General features: G+C 38.4%; 1 protein-coding gene across 1 annotated transcript in view; it reads left to right on the forward strand.

Moving 5' to 3' along the window:
* Positions 1-5,361: 5,361 nt before the first annotated feature.
* GUCY1B1 (guanylate cyclase 1 soluble subunit beta 1) overlaps positions 5,362-24,073 on the forward strand; it is a 40,902-nt gene continuing 22,190 nt past the window's right edge. The window contains exons 1-4 of the mRNA XM_084518118.1: positions 5,362-5,424; positions 5,690-5,763; positions 19,368-19,468; positions 20,240-20,358. Of these exons, the coding sequence (XP_084374244.1) occupies positions 5,422-5,424; positions 5,690-5,763; positions 19,368-19,468; positions 20,240-20,358 (297 nt within the window). The 5' untranslated portion in view covers positions 5,362-5,421. The remainder of the gene's footprint in view (positions 5,425-5,689; positions 5,764-19,367; positions 19,469-20,239; positions 20,359-24,073) is intronic.

The following is a 24,073-nucleotide window of genomic DNA, read 5'->3' on the forward strand; positions in this document are numbered from 1 at the left end:
AGTAATTCCTTAGGCAAAAAGTTGTAAATAGTCCTTGGAATAAATAAGAAATAGTTCCTCTGAAGATATATATATATATATTCCAAGTGGATATAAATCCCCTACTTTTATTTCATTCAGGCAAAACCTGATCTGATTTCAGGGAAATGTTGGGATTTTTTTTCTCATTGCTGGTGTCAGAGGAAGTGCAATTAGCGTAGAGTGGTGTTTTCTTTCTCTGTGAACTGCTGTACAAAAACAAACTAAATGAATTCACAGAAACTGACAAAACATTGCAGTACACAGATAACTGAGCCCCAGGCCAGATCTACTTCTTCCTGTGAAGGAAAAATTCAGACCTCCCCAAACCCAGTTTACTTCTCCCATCACTTTCTTTTGCATTCTCTGCAGAAACAGAGCATTTCCAGCTGTAAGCTGAAAGCCATCAGAATTAAGGGAAATTTCTCTTGAATCTTGGCAAAGGGACCTTCTTTCAAACCCCACCCATCCTATAACCCAGCAGCTACTCTAACTGCTACCATTTTTTTGTGTGTCTGGTCATTGTTCTGAAAAACCAGTGGAAGGGCTGTTTTTGTTTCCTGGAATAGCAATAATTTTTGTGGCTATTTGCCATACAGCATACAAGGGACTATGTTGCTTTCAAAGCCATGCTTCAGTTCATCTGAATTCAGTTCAGCATGAACCAAAATGAACTTCTCTGAAATGAAAGCTAGGACTTTCTTTTCTACTTCTGAAGTCTGCAAGATATGTGCTACAACAGACTTTAGAGGCCTCTTAAACCATGTCTGGTGGCATGGCTGCTCACAACTACATAGGAAGGAAATGAATCAGATATAAACCTTTCCTTTTTTTTTTTTTTTTTTTTTTTTTTTTCCTTAAATTATTTTCCCAGTCCAATTTGCTTGAGTTCACTGACAGTCCTTTTCTGTAAAGGGAGAAAGTAAAACCCACAGCCCTACATTACTCAGCAGCACTCTGATACTGAAGCACCAATAAAAGGCAGGAGAAAATCAGTGGTTCTGAAACCTCTGCTTCATCCAGATGCAATTGTTTAAAGATAAGTTTTTTCCTGAGCATGAACAGTAGGATCTGAATGTTAAATATGCAGCTAGGCTGGAATATGAACCTGGAGAGCCAGTCAAAAAAATAATAAACTGGAAGAATCTAAAACCAAGTAAACAACCTTATAAAGTTGCATGTCTTGAGCTTCAGTGGATTTTTGATGCTGACAGTAAAGTCAAGTTGAGCCAGCTGTTTCCTAATCTAAATGGAAATGAAGACATACATTTAGTAATGTCCCAAGTATGCACAAAGGAGCAGATCAAGTAATAGACCGTTCCACTCTTCTATATATTTAACCCAAAACAAAACCTGCAAAGAAATATCAAGGACCATAACTTCCCAGGAACTTCGGACTACAAGTCTATGAAAATCAGCTGGAGTCTTTCCACTGTTTGTAGGAGGTGTTAGGAAAGAATTGGTTAGGTATAATTACTTTGCTTTGCAATTGCTAACATGATATTCCTCTTACAGGAGGATGCAACAGAGCCTGCAACGTTTCTCAAATCTACATAGATTATTGTATTGACTTATTGGGGGTTGTTTCATTTATAGCTTGTAAATACCAGAATTAGAAAACAAACCAAATGGTATATTGCTACATTAAAAATAACTAGTCTTGCTGAAGGGATCTTAAAAAAACGCATGCCTGTTTCTGCACCTTAAAAGCATATTATGATAATCTGAAATTTCAAGTCTCAGACCATTTGAAATAGCAAAATAAAAAATACCCATAATTCAGTTTGATGTTAATAAAATAGCTTCATTAAATGAAATCCAACAATACCATATAAAGCACCATTTTTATTAGGGTTTACAGTAACAATATAAACTTTAAGAGCAAAGTCCAAAGTGAAAAAATGTAACTTATTAAAATGCTTTGTTTTATAGTGGTTGTGTATTAACACAAACCACACTGAACTGAGTGTAAAAGTTCTTGGCCAGCTAGTAGTTATCCCAAAATTATTGTCTCAACTATTGTCCTTTCATACAGCATAAAAGGATCTTATGTTACTTTTGCTTTCACAGACCTCAACAATTCCCAGATGAAGTTAGCATCGCACATCAGGAAAAACCACATGTATCAACACTTAAAAAGTACAACAGTTGTTTTTCTCCCGTAATCCGAGACTGCAACTGTTTTAGTTTTCTGATGGCCAATGCAGGAAACTCCTGAGAAGTATGCAAGGGTTCCGGGGGACACAAAGGGGAGAAGTTGCCTTGTGGGATTTCAGTTATAGAAAACTTTCTAAAAGGCTTTTCAGACCATAATTCCACCCCACACACATCCCCGCTGTGCCTAGTTCCACAGCTACTCTCCTGATCTTGAACACTAAAAAGCAGCTGGGCAGCAAGTCATGAACCCAGTGCATGATGTTCCCCAAATTAGAATGAGACTGCATGCTATAGAGAATGAGCTGCAGGCTTTATGGAAGTGCAGCTGATACAGCCTAAATGGTTGTATGAAATGCATTACTCCGATGACCAAATGTCTAGTGACTGACAGGGCTGGGCTTTGAAACACAGCCTGGGGTTAACAGCTTAGAGTCTGACATGTATGTAGTGTGCCTTGTTGACTTAAAGCCTGTCTGTCCTTCTACCAAAACCAAATGTTGTGTAAGACCTACCAGATAATCTTGATTCAGCTGACACCTCGAAAAAATGTTGGCCCCTCTCAGCAAATCACGTGGTTGATTTCTTTAATTCAGCACTGTCCAAACCTTTAAAATGGGAACCCTGTTTTAGAAAAGGAAATTAATTACTGTGTGCTTCAACACTGCTGATGCTGTCGAGTCTACCACTTTTCAGTTTACATTTAACAAATCTACATCACCTCTGATGCTAGAACACTTGCATGTAAAGCTTAATCTCAAGAACAGCTTGCAATGCAACCTATAAGCCTGAACCAAACCAAAAGAATTGTATAGAGCAATTTTGAATTTTGGTGATATCAGCACTTTTTAAAAAAGTGTCACACTTGTATGCAAAATTGCCAGGATAATCTACATTCTGAAAACCATATTCAAAAAGAATTTGATGTAATTTCTCTAGTGCCTTTTTATAAGCATAGGGGCTTACCCCATATACAGAATAAACAAGTGAATTTCTTTGAAAGTTCAAAACAATTAGGATGTTGTTACTACTAATTCTTAATCCACTCTTGTCTCTATCCTTATCCTATTCCAGTACACATCCATCCCCTGCCCAGGATGTGCTGTCAGGACTTCAGAAAAGCAAAGTTTATAAAGAGCTACAACATTAGCAGAGCAGGATATGTATTCCTATTTTCCGCAAACTTAGTTCCTACCAAACAGGAAAAGTAGATGGCAATCAGAAGTACCCAAATCCTAGTTAACTGGGAAGAAGCTGACCCCTCCTAAGCCTTTTATCCAATTACAGCAGCATGATTTATCACATGATGTCAAATGCAAAAATTAGAGATTTGCATGCCTTCAGATTTTGCTTGTTTTCTACAAAGTTATCTTCAACCAATAGTTGCTTGTGTTTTTCTAACAATTTTCTTTCCTCCTTTCAAAATTAGCATATTCTGTGTATGACTTTAACTGGTTATATTGAAACATTCATTCTTGGTCATTCTTCAAAAAAAAGGCAACTAGAAGTGGCTTTCGCAGTAGATTTGGACTGTGTTAAACTAAGTAGAATTGATTATGCCTGCTTGACGCAAATGCAGGGTGTCCCTCTACTGTTCTTGGAATGCCAACTGAAAAGAGGTTTGCCAACTTTCTGATGTCTATCCACCCATAATTTCTCTCCTCACTTACTAAGAATTTTAACAGATCTTAACACAGATTCAGAAGTTCACCAAGCACTACATGAGATTTCAGAAGATTTTCAATTTTATAATTTATTTACTTAGGTGGCAATTCAAACACACACTCCATCTTAATTTTTTCATAATGTATGTCAAGAGCTTAATTAATTTTTACAGTTACTTTGCTTTATCTTACTAAGGTCTGAACTTTTACAATTTTATTTACATCTAGAATCCATATGGATCCTTAGAGCTCGATTTATGTGCATCTGTGGCCCTCTTGGCTTCATGTAGCAAGGTCTCTGCCCAAGAGTTACTACAGTAGTAGCCCATCAAGTATTCATCCTGTAGTCCTCCCAGATAACCTTATTATCTCTTGAATATTCTTTAATTCTTTTTAAATAAGCAGAAAGAATTATAAGTCTCCTTAGGATTTTTATTCCATACACTAAATCTGTAGATGGTATAAAGGGCTTTAAACTAAATATGTTGTGGTTTTTTTTTTTTTTTTTTTTTTTTTTTTCTTGTTTGTTTGTTTGTTTTAAGTGCTGCACTATCTCTTCTGTTCCACATAGGTTATCACATGTGATGATTGTGTTATTTCTGAAGCCTCCTTGGCATGTTGTCAGCAATCCTCTATTCAAACTCCAGTTGTAAGGGTCATAACTTACTTGGAGATCCCTTTGAAAATCTCTGTTTAGTAGGTTAGAACATTGTAACAACACTCTACAGTAACGTCTCTTTCACATTAGCTACTGACAAGGACTTGTCAACGCACACAAAAATGTATTGAAAGCACTTATTGTGTTTTTAACTTCATTAACCTTTGAAAATTAACACACAGAAACAGAAATAGCTGCAATCATTTTGCTCCTCTGGTTCTCCACTCTTCACGGGGCAATTATCTGGCCAAAAGCTAAGCAATTGCATGTGGATGTGAAACAATTGAGGAACCATTTCTGTTCCCGCAAAAGCAACCCCTGCAAAGGGCATTGACACCAGAGCATACACTGCCCTCCATGTACCTTCCTAATCACTGTGATTTTGCCAGGCACTTTGACAATCTTCAGACTGTCAGCCGAGTCCCAACAACCCCAGCTGGAGAAAAGCATTTGGAAACCCCCTTTTGATGTGCAGGAAACTCTAGGGCAGTGTTTTGTATGGTTCTCTGCTGGGAAGAGCTACAGGGAAAAAAAGGGATGCGCACATCTCACAGGCATCACGTCAGCAACAAGGCGGCTTTCCTCTCACACAACGCACCCCGAAGAGAAGGGGAACGTAGCATAGAAACTCCCCTGCCCTCTGCAGGGGCACCCTCTGCATTCCGCCTCCGGGGGCCGAGGCTTTTCGGGGCCCGTCCCTCCATCCCCGTCCCACAGAGGCCGGGGCCGGGGACCCTCCTCCCCGCCGCATCCCCCCTCCCTCCCCTCCACGGCCCGCAGTCCCGCCTCCGCCTCCGCCTCCGATTGGCGGGCAGCGCGCCGGCCGCGCTTCCCATTGGCTGTGCCGGCTGCCACTCGGGGCGGCGGCGGCCGGGGGAGGCGGTGAGGGCAGCGGGGCCGCTCTTCGGCAGCGGCGGCGGCGGCACCATGGTGAGCTCCGGCCGCCGCCATCCCTGCCCGGCGCTGACGGGGCCGGGACCGGGACCGGGACCGGGACCGGGACCGGGACGAGCTCGGCGGCGGGGAGGGGAGAGGCTGGGGCAGCTGGGGAGGGGGGCCGGGCATCCGCCTTTTATTTTTTGGGGGGTTTTGGGGTGGGGGCGGTGAGGGGAGGGGGCGGTGGGGGTGTGGGGGGACCGGGGGCTCCCCCCTAGGGCGCCTGCTGACCGTGCCGCCGCCTCGCCCTGCCCCGCAGTACGGCTTCGTCAATCACGCCCTGGAGCTGCTGGTCATCCGCAACTACGGCCCCGCCGTCTGGGAGGACATCAAGTAAGTGTGTATGGGGATGGGGTGTGGGGTGTGGGGTGTGGGGATGGGGTGTGGGCGTGTGGCTCTATCTGCAACTGGCGTGCAATTTTGATAATATGCTGCGCTTGAATTAGAAATGTCACTGCGTACAGGGACTGTAACTTCATGTAGACATCAGAGTGATTTTTGTGTTTATCCTCTTGAACCCGCTTTTTTGTATCCGACCTTTGCATGCAGGGCAATGACTGTCTCCATTTAAAACTTGTGATGGATTGTGGGATTGAAAGAAATATGCGAAATGCGTAGTGCCAACAGCGTTCTGCTTGCCAGAAATATGGTAGTTCTGATCCATAGCCACAAATACAAGAAATGCTTTAAAAAGACATAAATGCTTACAGAGTTGTAAGCTTTGTAAGGCTTCAGGCTGCTATGTAGTTAGAAGAGATGGTTTAATATGGTCTCTTGATATTGTATGTTTTAAGGGAGAAGGAGATTATCCAACGTAGAGAAAGCAGTCTTCTTTCAACAGGACAGCTTCTATACTACCCTATCTCATTTATTTTGTGGCAGTTTTAATAATATGTCAGTGTAGCTGTCTTGCCATTGCTCTAATACAATTTTTGAGTTACAGGGTTGCCGTTGAATGTGAAATCTTTGTGACCATGCTCTTTTTTCTTAAATTCATTCATTAAAAATGGGGTAATCTTACCAGAGAATCACAGAAATGTTGGCTTGAAGGGACCTCTGGAGGTCATCTAGTCCAGCCTGTGTTCCAGCCAGGAGTGTTACCAGCACTAGATCAGGGCTTGGCTGTGACTTCTAGCTGAGTCTTTAACATCAACAGAGATGGAGATCCACAGTTCCAGTTCAGCAGTGACTGTTCCACTGATCCAAGGCAGTTAATCTCTAAATTACACATTGCAAATACAGTTATATGGATTGCGTAGATGAGTCTTTAGTGAATACCATACAGTTTTGGACTGCAAGTTAAGTAAGCCATGTTAAGTTTATTTTTCTTGCACACCTTAATTAAACACAACAATCTGTTTTGAATTCTTATGCCTCGATACTGAGTTTATATGATACATGAAAGTTAAGAGACTTAGTAAGGAAAAAAAAACAAATGTTAGTGGTACATCAATTGTTTTCCATGAAAATTATAATAAAATAAGTATAAAATGTACTAAAGAATGCTCACTCTTTCCTGGCATATTATCCTTAACAACATGCCTTTGAGTCCCCTTTTGTCCAGTTCACCTGCTCATCAGAACTTGTACACGAAAGGAATCCATCGGAGAAGATAAAAGTCTCCTCTAGTAAGGGTCGTGCTGCAGACTGTCAGGACTCCCAGCCATAATTTGTGATGCAGCCTACCTATAGGAATTTTGCACGTACCCAGTAGAGTACCAGAGATCAACATATGATGAGTATTACTCATTTAATGTTTTGGAAAAAAAAAAAAAATGTTTGGCTAAAGGTCAGCAGTGAAAATTCAGGAAGCTGCTACATCCTGTTTCTGTCTTTCAGCTGGGAAACATTTCTGTCTTGTTGCAGCCCAACTGCAACTAGGCTCTGCTATTAACTCCCAGAAGATGGATTTTTGGAAGGAAGCAATACCATAACACCATCCAAACAGAAGAGTGGAACATGATCTGCAAGAAAGAGCCAATATATTTGTATATGCAATAGCTGCTGTAGCTCTGTATGCAAAAGGAGTTTGCAACTAGGTTTTTATTCATCAGGATTTATCTTAAGAGTTAGTATATTCTAGAGTGTATAAACCAGTGGACAAACCCCTGTAAATCTGGAACAGGTTATATCAGTTGCACTTCTTTAGGGGATGGTACAGGGTCCTTCGCTAGCCATTAAATATCTGCTATTTTAGGTCCTTTCAATTCCTCTGTTACACTTAAGGAGATGTTGTTAGGTTAGATGGTTGATGCTCTTGTGAAAGTGCATCATTGCCATCATTTGTTGTTAATTGAATCAGAATGATGATGTCATTGTACTTCAGTCCATGGAAGGAGAGACCTGGAATACATGTAGAAATGCTCTGATCAGCACTCCACTAGTCCTGCGGTCATTTTCTTAGCAAATAAACTGTTACTTAGAATGATTAACCACATTTTTGCTGAGAAGACACTTCTGATTTGTCCCTTCCCTGCTTGAGAACCTCTCTCAAACTCCTTATTTTGTCACTGTCACATCTAGAGAGCTAATTCAGATTGTTTGGCAATTGCAGTGTCCCTAAAAGATAGTTCTCAAGATGCCTTTGGCATTAGATATCTTTGCTTCTCCTGCAGCCAACACAAATGCTAGCTAACATTTTAAATTGTCAGGCCTGACCACTTTCACATACATGCAGTTTTGTGCTCATGTTTGATCAAGGCCAAATTTGTGTTGCTGGGTAGTCCTGCAGTGTGTGACTGTGATGGTAAGCAGTGGGCATGGAATTACTGTCTCTATACCTGTCCAGAACAAAATAGAGAGACTACCCACATGAAAAACAAAACAGCAGTAACAACAAAAAACACAAGGGAAAGCAAACCAAACCAAACAAACAAACACACAAAAAGGTTTTTTTGTTTTTGTTTTTTTTTTTGTTGTTGTTTTGTTTTGTAGTGGATATATTTAAAAATTGTGTGGTTACATATTTTTAAAGGGACTTCTGCTATGATAAAATGTGAGCTCCTTTGCAACAGATTCCGCATGTAGCTGAGCAGCACAGCCAGTACATGTGAAAATCTGAGCACTCTGTTCAGCAGCTCTAAAGGTTTAAGTGTGTAAAAAACTGAAGTATTAACAGGGATGTCTTCCTGAAACGGCTCCAGGGTGGTATGTGGGAGCTAGGGCACTGTTGTCAGCTGGGAATATGTACACAGTAGCTTTTCCTGTGTTTCCCAACAGCATCACTTCACTCTGTGTTTGATTAAATGAATACAGGATTTTCCCACGGGCTCCTAAAGCTAAATTTAGGCCAGGTTAGTTGCTCAAACTGTGACAATTTCAGATATATTGCCAAGAATAGGAATGAGAACTTGAATGTCATATTAAGAAACACATTCAAACAGTGTAAAATGAATCAGTGTTTTTCCCACATAGGTACAAGAAGGATCTAAAAGATAGTTTTTGAGAAATGAAATGCTACAGTCACTCAACTGTAGCCTCCATCTTCCTTCTGTTTCTGTGTTAGAAGTCCCCACAAAACACGTGTAGCCTGTGAGCATGGAAAAACTAGAGCAGAAGTTAAAAACTGTTCCAAAAACTAAACATCTAGAGGTAAAAACACTTCTTAATTGATTCTAGAAAAGAACATCTGTGTTGAAATTTTCACAGTAGCAAAATACTCATTTTGTGCCCCGAGAGTCATGTATTCTTTGCCAGGTGAACCTTAGTATGGGATGTAGAAAGCAAGAAGTAGTATTATTTTCCTGTTGCTCAGTGCTTGGTGTGGAATCAAAGCATCATCCTGCCTTTGCCTTTTCGTGGATCAGTCTGTCATGCATTGGCTACACATGCTCTTAAATGCTAATGCTCAAGGTCTGAGTAGCCTGGATAACACTAACTTCCCATGGATTCAAGGACTGAAAGTGTGTACCAAGGAAGATCAAAAGGTGATCACTTTTCCTCTGAGGAAGGAAAGCTTTGCTGTCCTCCTCCAGACTTTGTCCATTATCAGCTACCAATCATCTAGGCTAGTTCACTCATTAGAAGTTGTTTTCCGTAACTGTCCTGTTATGCTTAAAACAGTGAAACACAGGGGGCTGGGTAATTAACATGCTATAATTATCCTGGTATAAAGGAAGGAGAGAGCTTCTCTCCTCGGATTCAACTTGGGTTCAGCTGAAGTGATAGAAAAAAATACTCAATTTGAGGGAGTGAAATAGGCGGTAGAGCTGGCATTTTCCTTTAGGAAATAGTACGGACACAGCTTGACGTCAGTAAAGGGTAGCATAGATCAGACTAGTTACTGTAGGCTTTGCAGTAAAAAGTAGATGATTTAAGAATACATGTTTATTGGATAAATTTTCAATGGCATTCCTAGCAGGTATATTGGTATTGTTGCCAGTTGGCTAATTAAGTCAAGAGAGGTAGATAATTTTGTTCATTTATGCATGTAAAATTGCCCTCCAATAACTCTCATTAGAGTTTGGGTTTTTATGAACTTATGAATTCATTGATAGAATGTGATATTCTCATTAATTTTATTTGCAGTTATATTCCAATATAGTAAATAATATAAAGTCAAATAATATAAAAAGAGAAAATCTACTCAACTGTGCCTTTAAGAATATGTATTATTATTATTATTATTATAATTTTTACAGGGTAAAGAATTGGATTTGGTTTAAACTCACATTGTTTCCTGGCAATTTCTAGTATAACAAAATCTAGAGTTTTATGTTTCCTATACAAATGAACAAAAAAAATTATATTGCATCTGGAAAATAAAGGGACTATACTTCAGTATGTAGACTCGCATCTATATACTGAATTTAGAATGTTACCTTGCCAAAGATACTTTTCTCTGCTTATGTCTATGGCAAAACACAGTTTTTGTTTGTGGCAAATCCTGTAAAAATCAAGGTTTTTGCCTATTGCTTTTGCTTAGCAAAATGTTTAGATGTAATAATACTTCATAATGTATCAATTTGCCTTTTCAGGTAGTATTGACAAAAGCTACAATGAAAGGCTTGTTACAAGTTACAACAGTAAGCTCTTAAGAGGTGCTGGAGTTGAGGTGAATTGTGGATCTGATGCTGGTGACATGAAAGCTGTGCTTTGACCATAAAAAGTGCAGAGTATCATGAAAAAACAGGTTCATCTGTCTCAAACTGGGCATTCAAGATTAATGAAACCTTTTGTTCATTTATTGTTACCATTACATGTATTTTTTGATCTGTCGTTGTGTCATCCATTTAAAACAGAAATTATATAATTGGTCTCACTAGCCTGTTAATTAATACTTATCCATGCAAATATGGGGATCAGTTCCACAGACAGGCTTCTTGGGAAGGACCAATTCTGTCTTCAGAGCTGGATTATAAAACTATGCTGTATATCAAGCCTGATGTTATATATTGACTAATAGGATAAAATAAAATATTGAATAGCTGTGTACTATCTGTGTAGAGCCTGTCCTCAATACTGAAAGATTCAGTAGCCTTGGGGAAAATAAGATGTCAGGTGTGTTGGGTAGGTTGCATCATGTAGGCTCGGGGAGAGACAGGGGAATGTAGTAAGGAGCAAATTTCACCAAGTTTGCTATAAACAGTACTTGAGCTCATCTTTCCAACTTGTGCAAAGCAACAAAAAGAATGTCATCAAATACTTCTGGCTCTTTATGAGATATTTGTTTTACTTATACTCATTTCAGAAAATGTCGTGTTCTCTAAGATTTCAGCTAATTTATATAGGGCAATATAAATAGAAAAGAAAAAAAAAAAAACAAACATATAAATGTATTAGAAACGATGTAAAACTGTACCGTAGTCTGTATCAATCTGTACTGTGTTAACAGTATCACTTCTGCTAGGGGAGAAGGTAGGTTAATCATCAGCTTGTAATGTAAAGTTTCTAGAGAAACTATACTTCCCTTTATAGATACATAGGCATAGAAATACTTATGTGTACAGGTACATACGTGTATGCGTATGTGCATATCACATCTACATAACCACAATGTGGCCTGGACAATAAAAATGTAGATTAAATAGGCAAAATCAAAGACCAGCATAAAATGTGGGGTATGTTATTTCAATTATGTATCATGTTGTTGAAGCATGGGATAGTCCTTTTTTTTTTGTGTGTGTGTGTTTTTTCTCAACGAGCTGATTTGCATAAGAAGCTTGGTGCCAAACTCCTTTTAGACATCTGAGTGTAGATTTGGATGTGCTTAGGACTTCAATTATTTTATTTTATTTTAATCTTAATGCCTTTGGGATTTCTCCCAAGTTGCTGGCTTTTCTGTTTCTTTCCTATGTACTTCTCTTGGCAGGAACTGTAGAAGTCCAGGTGCCTATCAAGATGGTTATGGATTTTACCACACAGACATGTAGAACTATATTGCAGTACTGATAATGACTCCCATGTGAATCATCTCTTGCTTTGTTAAGCTGCAGGACCGTGCTCAGTATTTGCCCTTCCCAGCCCAGAACTAATTTATTACAAGGAATGTTTGCTTTACAGTTCACCCAAAGTTACTGATTTCGTCATGCTCAAAGACATTACAGGCATACTGTGTTAATTATCTTAAGTGCCTTTTCACCATGAACACTAACAAAAAAATAGACTCTTCACTACAGCTTTATATATGGGAGTCCATACTTTTTCTGGGTTGTGTAGGACCAAGTTATAATTAACTGCAGTGGTCTGTGAAAAGCCAGGAAAATCGATTTTTTCCTGCCTCCATTAGCATTTTGTCTATCCAGTACTGAAGATGGAGTGTTCCCTTTGATCAATCTCATAATAATTATAAAAAAAAAAAAATACAGGTTAAGTATAAATAGAGGTCAGAAAGACAATTTGGAAAGCAATTAGTGGTGAAAGGACAATAGATTAATTATTTTAATCCATTACACCTCTTAACATTAGTAAGTGGCTGCTCCTTCAGTTCCTCACAGCAGAAAGACCCGTTTGGAGGTCAGGATTTTAAACTGTGTGGATGCCAGATTCTTTAATTCATTTGGAAAAGACCTGGCTAAAAAGAAATAGTGCCGTGGTTTGGAGCATGGTGTGAGTTTGCTTGCAGTATCTCTCAGGTACTTTTTTATTTTTCCCAGAACTGGGAAGTACTTTTAGGTATGTCACGATACCAGGTGTTATAAACGTATCAGTCACTCTTATAAACAAAATGATTAAAAGAAATACCATTTCTTGGTATGGTAAATACCATTCCGTTTAGTCCACTTATGTAAAAGGAAGCAAAATAATACTAGCTTTGTGTTTTTAATAATATTTTTAGTATTTGGATTAGTAACAAAGAACTTGCACATTTGTTAACTGTATCTTCTAGGATAATCTTGTTTTGAAAACCTACATTAAACACTCTCATCTCCAGCTTGTAAAACTGGGAAATAGCTCAGAGCACTGAAGTCTATAAATATACCTATTTACTTTACCCAGAATGTCATTTTCCTGGACAGATTCCCATTTTTTTCTAATCTTGTAACTTAATATAATTTATGTTTTTCCCAGCTGGGTGTTTAAAATATCTCTAGACCATCCATAGCACGTACAAGTCTATTTTCTTTCTTTCTTTTTTTTTTTTTTTCTTTTTTTTTTTTTTCTGGGAGGAGTGGGAAGATTGGATCAATATTTTAAATACTTTTAGTAAAGCATCTTTGTGAAATACATGAAGAAAGATTAATAGTGTTTTGAAAACACAAACCATGTGTGAAGTAATACAATAAGCAGTGATTTTGCCATCTTAATGTAAGAGGGATGCAAGGATGATGATTCGGATTTCACTGATATTATCTTTAGTTCTGACACATGTAATTCTGCTTAATAATATTGCTGTTGGAACTGAATTAAGCTTGACATGCTCCTATCAGTGAGATCAGAATCGTGCTGGGTTTCTAAGTGTTAGTAGTGTTATTTTGTCAAGAAGATTGTTTTGACTGGTTTCTTCAATTTAACAAGCACTTTTTCCATCCTTGGTACACCAAGAATAGTTAAGCACAATGGTGGCAAAAGTCCCAACAGAAACAACGCCTACCATGGAAGGAGTCATAGAGGTGGTCTTGGAAGTCGCTGTTGTGGCCTGTTCAAGGTGACACACCCATGGCATGCACTTAGGACCATAGTTTTGACAGGAGGAGGTCCAGTTGTACTTTTGGTACAATAGATGATCTGTTAAAGTGATACCAACAGCTTCTAAATAGTAGTATAGCTGTCATAGAGAAGTTTGTGTATCTTGAGGATACAAAGAACTGTTCCACGTAGTCTCCAATCATCTAATTTTCCTGTTTGTATCCATTATATTTTCTCAACATTTACTGCATGCAAAGTTCTATGACGAGAAGGGTTCTTCTGTAGAAAAAAATGCTTTTTTTTCATTGTTGTTGTGTGTTGTTTTTTTTTGTTTGTTTTTTTAATTCCAGCCTTATGACTGACTACGTGGATAAAATAACCAAATGCTGCATAAAAAAAAAAATAAAGTTCTGAAAGCTGCAACCTTCTACTTGATTATGATTTATTACAATTGCTTTTAAATGCTACAATCTGACTGCAAAACTACATTAAAATCCACTTTGTGGAGGATGTACTATATAAGTAAGAAAAACATGTATATAGGACCAACCTGTCCAACATCTTGTCCAACTATGTTGCCTGTAAAATCTCTTAAGATGGCAAAAGGACATCCTTGAAACATCAAAAGAAAGTATTTCCCATATGTTTCCAGGACCTTAAAGATCAACATTCATAGCAAGCCTTTTCCCATGCATACAAGTTAGGAATCTCTGTGCTAAGAAAAAATGGGTCTTTTCCAGACCACATTTCTTTGAGGTTTACAGTGTGAAGTCTGAGAGTGAAATAAAAATGTGTGCAACCTGTGGTCTCAAAATCCATAGTACAAGATCTGTTCTCATTTTAAGAATGGTTTTTGTCTGAATGTTTGTTAGCACTTAAGATTTCATTCATCTTTGTGAATTATTAACGCTGCCTTTGAACATGAGTATGTGTTTTCAAATACTAAACTAGCTTCACAATGGAAAAGATTTTCAAAGGGCCTATTGTACACCTGTAACACTATTTTGTGCTTCTTGACCAATGACAATTTGGGGGTGTTAGCATGACCAGTAGCGGAAGGGCTGCTTTTAGGACTTGATCCTGCTTTGATCAGCTTGGTAGGAATTTTTCCATTGATTTGGATGATGTCAAGGTCAAAGCTGTACGTGAGAAATGTCTTCTGTGTTACTGTTATTTTCCATGGTGCAATGGTTAAGGTTATTTTTCCCCAAGTAAACTTCCACAGATTAACCTGGATAATTTAAACATTTGGGAGGAAAACATTTTAGAAAAAGTCCTGGCTGGAATCCTTGTTTGCCACAGTTGGGATAGCTCTGTGTAATCATTCAAAATTAGCCTAGAGTGAATAAAAAGGGCTGCCAGACCACAGCAGTTAGGACAGGCATAACAAAGGATGCGAGTTTTGAACCATGAAATAGCACATCCTGTGTGCTGACAGCAGGAGTCTGTTCAGGCAAGAGCATCAGTCTCCTGGGATTTTTTAAATTTTTAAACAAACTTACTGGGGAGCAAAACACACCCTTCTTTTGTTTCTAGAAATGTAAATGAGAAATTAATTGTAAATCATGTTCTATTTGTCTTAGAACTTGTTTTGAAAGCAAGGGCATATGAAAGTTAAAAGTTTGCTACTGTAGTGCTGCTGCTTCACTAAAGAATTAACCAGAGCTGGAACTGGGAATTTGCCAGAACTTGTTGCTTTTGGTTCATTTCCAGTCAAGCCCTTAAGAAAGTCACCACATGTTATTGCTGTTAATACCTTTGTGATCAAACACCAGGGTCTGCAGAAAATATCTGTTTAAAAAAAAAAAAAAAAAAAAAAAGAATGATTGCAGCAAAATGTTTCAAGAGAAGTGCCACAGTTTTTCATAAAGCTGTGGATGATGACATTTTTTATGAAATATAGTCAGCCAAATGTAAATTCTGTGCATTGAAGGAAGCCATGTTATATTCCAGTTCTAATCCCAGCTCAGGAACCATCTGTCAACCAGGAGAGAGAAGCTGTTCAGATGAGAGCAGTTGCAGCCTTCTCGTATTTTAAGGTTCAGAGACCCAGGCTTATAGTCACATCTTGTTCCACACAGGCAGGTTTGTTTTCATACATGATACTCATAGGTCGTGGAGTAAAAACAGCTAAAACTGGTAGAATTGTTGATTTCTTCATATCACCCTTGTTGTAGAACCAGCTCCTTACTGTAAATGCAGACAGGTTTGATAGAGCAGGTAGGGGGCAGGCAATTAGGTGAGAAAACTGCAGCGGTGAGGAAATAACCTGGGCATTGCCCATTCACCTAAAAGAACATTTCAATGGCTTGGTCCTGTTTCCTGGACTGCTGGTGTTAACATTGTGGTCAGCCTCTGGTGCTCATAGCTCTGATGCTGTGCTCTCAAAGCTTACTAGAAGACCTGCAATTTGATTCATTTGCTGAAGGACAAATGCCTCTCTGAAAATAAAAGCGTTCTCTCATTGCGTTGGTCATTTTGGATAAACTTACAGCAGCATTTCCTCATCACCTGTAGCCTTAAGGATAAAGTTCTCATTGATGTCAGATTACCAAGAGAAGCAGAAAGGCTTCAGAAACCACAGTTCATTTGACTGGAGGCAGGGGAAAAGGCTTCAGCCAAGTTCACTGAACTGCCTGTCATGTCCTCAGCAGCTCTGCCTACCTATGCATGCACAGCAGCTTCTGTGACCAGGGGAAGAAGAGACTGGGAAATCCATCCAGCAGAAAAATAACCCAGTAAAACAAATACTTAGCTGAATTACAAGTCAGTTCTGCATTGAGCTAAATGATTGGGATGTACCAGCACAGCAGGGCTGAGAGGTATGTGGAAGGAATCATCTTGGGAAAAAAAATAAAATAAAATAAAATCTCGATTCAAGTATTTTTCAAGCACTGGTTTTAGAAAAAATCTATTTGTCTTTTGACAGAGGTTTACATCAGACATTGTCAGGGGATTTACCATAACTGTAGGACAAACAAAAAGATTTTTGCTCACACAGTTTTGAGTGAAGAATGTAGTCCCTTGCTACAGCAAATATTTACTTCAGCAAATACTCTAGAAAGAAAAAAAATCCCAAAAGGAGTTTGGCTTCTGTTGAGTCACATTTTTTTAATATCTTTCTCTGTCTTTTTAAAATAAAAAATTACTAAAAAGCAGGCATTATTTTTTCTCTTGGATGGTTAGGCTGCAGTACAAACAGCAGGCTCTATGCCTGTACTGCTGGAATGCCCATCAACACTGCTGATACTGAGGGAGAGTGAAGCCTTGAAGCTTGCAGTTTCTTCCCAGAAAATTATGTCCTATGCAGACGTAATTGCTAATGAACTTTTTTGTTTGTTTAACTTTACCAATAAAGTTATTTTAATAGGAAATACATGCTAAGGCTACAAAGATGATGGCTGCTGAGTGATGCAAAGCATCTAGAGAAAAGTGGAGAAAACCAAAAGTAGCTGAATAATGTAAATGGGGTAGGCATTGAAATAACCAGTGATAATTTTAAAAAGTGATGGCTCAGAGAGGCTGTAGGCATTGAAGACAAACTTTGATGAAATACAGTGAAGCTAATTAAAAAAGTAAGCATGGCTTGGCACTGAGAAAGAAACAGGAAAAGTTCCAGTCAATGTAATTGGAAGGAACTAAACATTTTGAAAGAGATACCAGACTGATCAAACTCGTTCAATTTTTTTTTAATACAGAAAATTCTCACACACAAAAGCAGTGTCTAGTGGCTTGTGCAAATATGCAGTATTTCTGAGGATGTTCATTGCTTTTCCAGATGTGTGTGTAATCCTTTGTGGTTTGGCTGCGAACCGAGAGACTAAGAGAAAGCACAGTGTGTATCAGGGATGTGGGAAAGTTTGTGCACCCTTTGCAAACTTCCCTGTAAACCATATTTGACTTCCAGTTACATACCATTTTATGAGAATCAAAGAATCAAGATGGTTTTCTTTTCTCATGCGATTTCAGTTCAGTTCTTAGGAAGTGTAAACACCTTCTTGTCACTGAGGGACATCATATGCTTCAGCATGTTTACCATTAAAAAACCTAGTTATTCTGCTGCTTAGGAAAAGATGGAATATATGGCATGGGAGCTGTTTGCAGGAATCAGTGAGACTTGATCAGGCTGATCTGAAGTTTTCAGAGAATGATTAAGGAGGAGGACCAGAAGTATTTTTTTGGAGTATGAAAAAAAGAATTGTAGGGGACTGTGTGCACACAAACAATTTCTGCTTGATTTTTTTATAAAAGCACTATTTCTTAACATAACGAATAAATTATTGCAATTGATTATTCATGAAAAATAATACAGTGCTTTTTATTGTTATATATTTGAGAAAACTCTTGCAGCCAGTTTTGCTCTGTTTAATAATGTCTATTCTTTTATTCCATTTGGGAAGCTCCCAGAGAGTAAATAAATAAATAAATAAATAAACTTAATGTGTTTTTTATTATTATTAATGTTTTCCATGTCATTTAATAGCAAGTTTTATATAGTCCTTTTATATCTATTCCATAAGATGTTCACTTTCATCTAAAGGCTGTATAGCCTTGTGAAACTTCTGAAACTTGAGAACTTGGGAAAGTTGTTTAGCTTGTTTTTAGCTCATTATGCCTATTCATAGTTTGGGTATAAAAAGGCATATGTCATGTAGATGGTATGAGAGCTCATTAATTACTAAAAAATGTCAGCATATTTTAAATATAAAACCAATGTAGTATATTTTTTGGTCAGTGGTCAGAATATGATGAGCATGATTAAAGGAAGTAGAAGAGGAAGAAGTACATAAAGGATTCCAGACTTCCACTGATAAGTGGGCAGATGGTCAAAGACTGATGATTACTAACTGGAGGGTTAAATGACAAGTAACTTCATTTAGGTCAATAGAATAATATCACATGAGATTGGAATCAGGCCTTATCAACAGTACCATTTGTCATCTAGCACTTTTAACATGAAACAGAATACTTAATCCTCAGGCCTCTCTTCCCATTGAGTAACATAGAATCTGTGTTTGTATGGATGGATATTTCCAGTACAACTGTAAATACGTGAATTGTTGTACAGGCATTATTAGTTTGTATTATTTCTTTTTAAAAAGAAAATATGCTAGCTTTAGAAAATCAGAAGCTAAATGTCAAAGAATTTTGTTCTAATGATGCATGAAATATGGTGGTAGAGATGGAAGATTTTGTTGTAAAAGGGGATACAGAATTTTAGATAGTAGGTTTAGAATCTAATTTTTAAAGGTTTATAAATGTGATGATTGTTAGAAGTTTTGAGCCATTAGAATATTTGCTCTTATGCAATATGTTTCAACCATATCTCAAGACAAGTTTTTGTCCTTCTCTGGTAGGAGCCCTTCATTACCACAGTACTAGTAAGTAACTTTTCCCCATGGTTGTCTGTTATTTTTCTATTAGAGAAATAATTAGGGTACATTGGTGAGTTGATGATTGTCTTAATTCATATGACATATACCTCGTTTTTTATTAACAAAAAAAATCACCTGTCTTTTTGAAAAAATTTCTAATCTTGGTTTATTAGATATTTCCCTTTTTAAACTACAAATTCTATATTTAATTAGTTCAGTAGTTTCTTTGTGAGGCTCTGTGCTGAAGAATCATATTTATTTTCTCCCACATAATTATTATTATCAGAGCACAAATGATCATAAGAAAATGGTGTTGTACTTTAATTATCCTGAGGTATGGGTCAGATGTATTTCTAATTTTCTACAAGTAATTTCTTAAAGGTATAACCTATGGACTTACCTTATTTAAAGATTATTACCAAACAATATGTAATTGATTTATAGATCTGGTGCTTCTCCCTCAACCAAAAATATTTTGTTATATTTTCTTTTTAGGAAGGAGGCACAGCTAGATGAGGAAGGACAGTTTCTTGTCAGAATAATATATGATGATTCCAAAACCTATGACCTGGTTGCAGCTGCAAGCAAGGTCCTTAGTAAGTAATATGGAAATCTTCTTTGCCCACTTATCACATGTATGATTAAAAAAAAAATCCATGTAGCAGAGAGACACAGGATTTAACAAAGAAATAGAAACATGGTAATGGTCAGAGAGAAAACTAAGAAATCTCAGAAGAAAGGATTTGATCTCTGCAGCTTTGATCTCTCTGCTGAACAAGCATGCCCAGTTACAGAAGTGTTTATGGCATGTCATATTTCATATCTACCCTTAACTGGGGTAGCATTTGAGCATTTCAATCATTCCAACACTGGTCTGTAGTTTAAAAGGCAGAATTATGCCCATCATCTGTATTTTATCTGCAGACCCAAATGCAGTATGAATTTGTTCTGAAAGAGTAATTAGCCAAGAACTCAAAAGACAACAATGACTAGTAGTCATGTTGAATTAGAACAGCTGATGTGGTTTCACACTATTGTAACCCAGAAGTAACTCCCCTGAGATGAACATTGATGATTGTTTGCAAACAGTGTTTCCTTATCTGTATCAAAATCTAAAACACTACAGATACACAGAATGCGCAATGCCCCCAAACCACAAAGGTAATCAGTAAATTGTACTGAGATTCCTGTATTGAATACACATTACTGGGTATGTGGACCCTGAATCATGTTGTCCCCATATTCTTGGCCTGCTGGATCTGGGTAGAGTTTAGGTACTGTCTTTCTTATTTATAAATATGAGACTAGTAAGCAAAGTGCATGAAATGCAATATTTGAACTAAGTCACATTTTCTTGTTTTAACTAGATCTAAATGCTGGGGAAATTCTTCAAATGTTTGGGAAGATGTTTTTTGTGTTTTGTCAAGAATCTGGTTATGATACAATTCTACGTGTCCTGGGCTCAAATGTCAGAGAATTTTTACAGGTAAGATTTTTACACCTAATTATTTCAAATACATTGGACCAGACAGAAGTATGATCTAGCCAACAGGTTAGAATAGGATTTGGAGATAAAATGGCATAATCTGGTATTATCTTCCAGGTACTTGTGGAGAGGTGTATGAAAAATGTCTTTGTTGGTATTTGTGTTCTATAGATCTTTTCACTACTCAGAAGTTCTGGCATTGCTGTTGTGTTTCCCTCTTTAATATCTTCATCGATGATCTGGACGAGGGCATCGAGTGCACCCTCAGTAAGTTCGCAGATGACACCAAGTTAGGTGCGTGTGTCGATCTGCTTGAGGGTAGGAAAGCTCTGCAGGAGGATCTGGATAGGCTGGACCGATGGACTGAGGTCAACTGCATGAAGTTTAACAAGGCCAAGTGCCGGGTCCTGCACCTGGGGTGCAATAACCCCAAGCAGAGCTACAGGCTGGGAGAGGAATGGTTGGAAAGCTGCCAGGCAGAGAAGGACCTGGGAGTGATGGTGGACAGTCGGCTGAATATGAGCCAGCAGTGTGCTCAGGTGGCCAAGAAGGCCAACGGCATCCTGGCTTGTATTAGGAACAGCGTGACCAGCAGGGCTAGGGAGGTGATCGTCCCCCTGTACTCAGCTCTGGTGAGGCCGCACCTCGAGCACTGTGTTCAGTTTTGGGCCCCTCGCTACAAGAAGGACATCGAGGTGCTTGAGCGGGTGCAGAGAAGGGCGACGAAGCTGGTGAGGGGCCTGGAGAACAAGTCCTACGAGGAGCAGCTGAGGGAGCTGGGCTTGTTCAGCCTGGAGAAGAGGAGGCTCAGGGGCGACCTTATCGCTCTTTTTAGGTACCTCAAGGGAGGCTGTAGCGAGGTGGGGGTTGGCCTGTTCTCCCACGTGCCTGGTGACAGGACGAGGGGGAATGGGTTTAAGTTGAGCCAGGGGAGTTTTAGGCTAGATGTTAGGAAGAACTTCTTCACTGAAAGGGTTGTGAGGCACTGGAACAGGCTGCCCAGGGAAGTGGTGGAGTCACCATCCTTGGAAGTCTTCAAAAGACGTTTAGATGTAGAGCTTAGGGATATGGTTTAGTGGAGGGCTGTTAGCGTTAGGTTGGAGGTTGGACTCGATGACCTTGAGGTCTCTTCCAACCTAGAAAATTCTGTGTGATTCTGTGATTCTGTGATTCTCTTGGTTAATATATTCTTCAGTTACCTGATACTTCAGTCCTATTTCAGTACCTGATTTCAGAGTACTATTTTTCTCTTTAAACAATCATCTTTGTCTGTTTAATTACATGGAAAGGGAATGAGAAGGCAGGTAAGCTGGATTTGCAGAGGCATTCATAAATCTGAAATTTATTTTGAAACTGTAAAGAAAAGTTTTGAACAGTTTTCTAGGTAACCAAAGTACGGAGTACAAGAGACATGAAAACCCCGCACCAAATTGTCTATGCATGTTAATTAAAAGGGCTTTACGTTGTTTATATTAACAGAAAACATGGTCTTCAGATTTGCAGGATATTTTGTATCCCAACTGCTCTTTGACTGATTACAGATACTTGTTATTTCTAATTGTACACTATGTACAGAGTGGGGCTCATACACAGCTCATCTTTAAGACAGAAGATTTTATTTTCTCCATGAACTGAGGGTGGGATAGAGAAGCAGTGTTTAAGTCAATTTTTGTGCTTTTGTAACTTGATAGAACAGTTTGATATTGTACTGTAAAACAAAGCAAACTGAATGTAGTTTTTCAATAGCACGGAAGAAGTGTAATGACTTCTCTAAAGTTTTATTTCCAAGTGAGGAAAAAAGGGGCTTCCCTTTCTTGTTGCCTCAACATTGTTCATTTCAAAAACAGTTTGAATTTACGGTCTGTGATATATATTACTCTTGTGGAGACCTGCATGCTGTACTGAGTTTAAAAACACTGAACTGATTAAGGTTTCACAGGAGATTGTCCAGTAGTTGTGTCAAACCTTTATCAGTTTTCACTAGAAATTTAGCAGTTTGTCATCTTTGCCCTTAAAAATCTCTCCAGTAGTAATAAGTGAAAAGAGCAGAAAGCACGTTTTGCTGAATTACTGGAATATTTACTTGTATCCCTCAGTACCTGCCCTACAATCTGGATTATTGCAGAGCATCCTAAATTTATTCAACCCAGAATTCTTTTACAAATCCCATGGACTGTAATTGCTGGGCAGACAGACAGGTTACGTGTTTGTTCCCACTGATGCCTACCAAGTGTGTGGTCTGTGTACCATTGTCTGTCAGTGGGAAAGGATAACCTTTATATTTTATAGCCTCATTCACAGGCTTCCCTCAAAGCAAGCGTTCAGATCAATGTAATTTTTAAAGATGTACTGAAGCTGTGATTAGAGTTGAGAAAGGAGAGGATGAAAAAAAAAAAAAAAAGATGAAAAAGATGTAGCTGGTAGCTCCATCACTTTGGGTACACACTGGTGGGCTAGTCCTCTCATCTTTTTCTCATCCCCTTTTCCATTATACTTCTCTTTCCATTCCTTACTGTGAATAATGGAGGACACGTTTGTAGTACACACCGAACCTCTGTAATGTGAACAGCATACATTTATATTCTTCTAATGACAGTGTTTTAGGCTTTTCTGTTTGCATTTCAATGCTAAAAGATGACATTAGCTATTATGTACTTCTGTAAATTCTATCAAGACAAATATATTAATAGCTGTCCCAGCAATGTACTTTTTAGCTTTTAATTATGATGGAAAATCAACATTATCTGTGATTTATTGTTTTTGCAGCTTCCAGCAGTCAGATTAGGTCAGGAAGCTCATTTATATGCTTACAAAAATAGGTTTGATTAGACTTGATGTGCCGAGATTTTGTCAGATTCTTAAAATAAATAAAACAGTTCCAAAAGGTGCTTCTTGAGTCCTGTACTGAGCCCAGGAATATGTGAAATAATAGAGGGCTGCTGGTTTTTTAAGCATGTGAAAATAAATCTCATATTTATATTCTATTTCCCTTGACATCTCTGAGAGAATTCAGTTTATTCGTAGATGAAACACAGATACTTCAGGCTTCAAGAAAGAGGAAGAAGACAGCACAACCAAATCTAATATTTATACTTCCTATGAAAAACACAGGACTGGAAAAATTGCAAATCATATTGAAAGAAGACACTGTGCCAAAGAGACGTAGCGTGAAAAGAGATACCTCCTAAGAAACCCAAAGTGTGCTTTTGTTATGTTCAGTAGCTTTCTGCTGAAAGAAAATGAAACACTGGAGTAGTGGTTTTAGTTCTGACTCATTTAGGTTATCATTTACTTGGCTATTTAATTGTTCATAATTGCAGTGCAATAAATTTAACGGGACTAATTGCTGTTTTAAAACACTTTCCAGATGCTCTGTACAGCACAGAGCTGAACAGCATATCTTTGTATTTCAGGTGCCAGTCATAACTTTGCTGTTTTCAGACAGGCCAGGACCTGCCTTAGTGTTGCTGGTCCATGTTCATTCCTGCTTGGAGATCCCTGTGTGTTTCACCATGGAGATGATCACTGCTCTCTGCAGCTCTAGAATTAGTGTCTCTGGTCGCAGCACAAGCTCTGGCATAAATCTGGGAGCCTGGGAGCCAAGATTTCAGGGAGAGTACTTAACCTGTTATTTATGTGTACCTGACCACTCCTCTGGCCCACAGCAGGTGAACAAACTAGAAAAAAGACACATTTGTTCTTCTAGAAGCTGCAA

Source organism: Aythya ferina, assembly GCF_964211825.1.
Source record: "Aythya ferina genome assembly, chromosome: 4".
In the NCBI taxonomy this organism is placed as follows: Eukaryota; Metazoa; Chordata; class Aves; order Anseriformes; family Anatidae; genus Aythya; species Aythya ferina.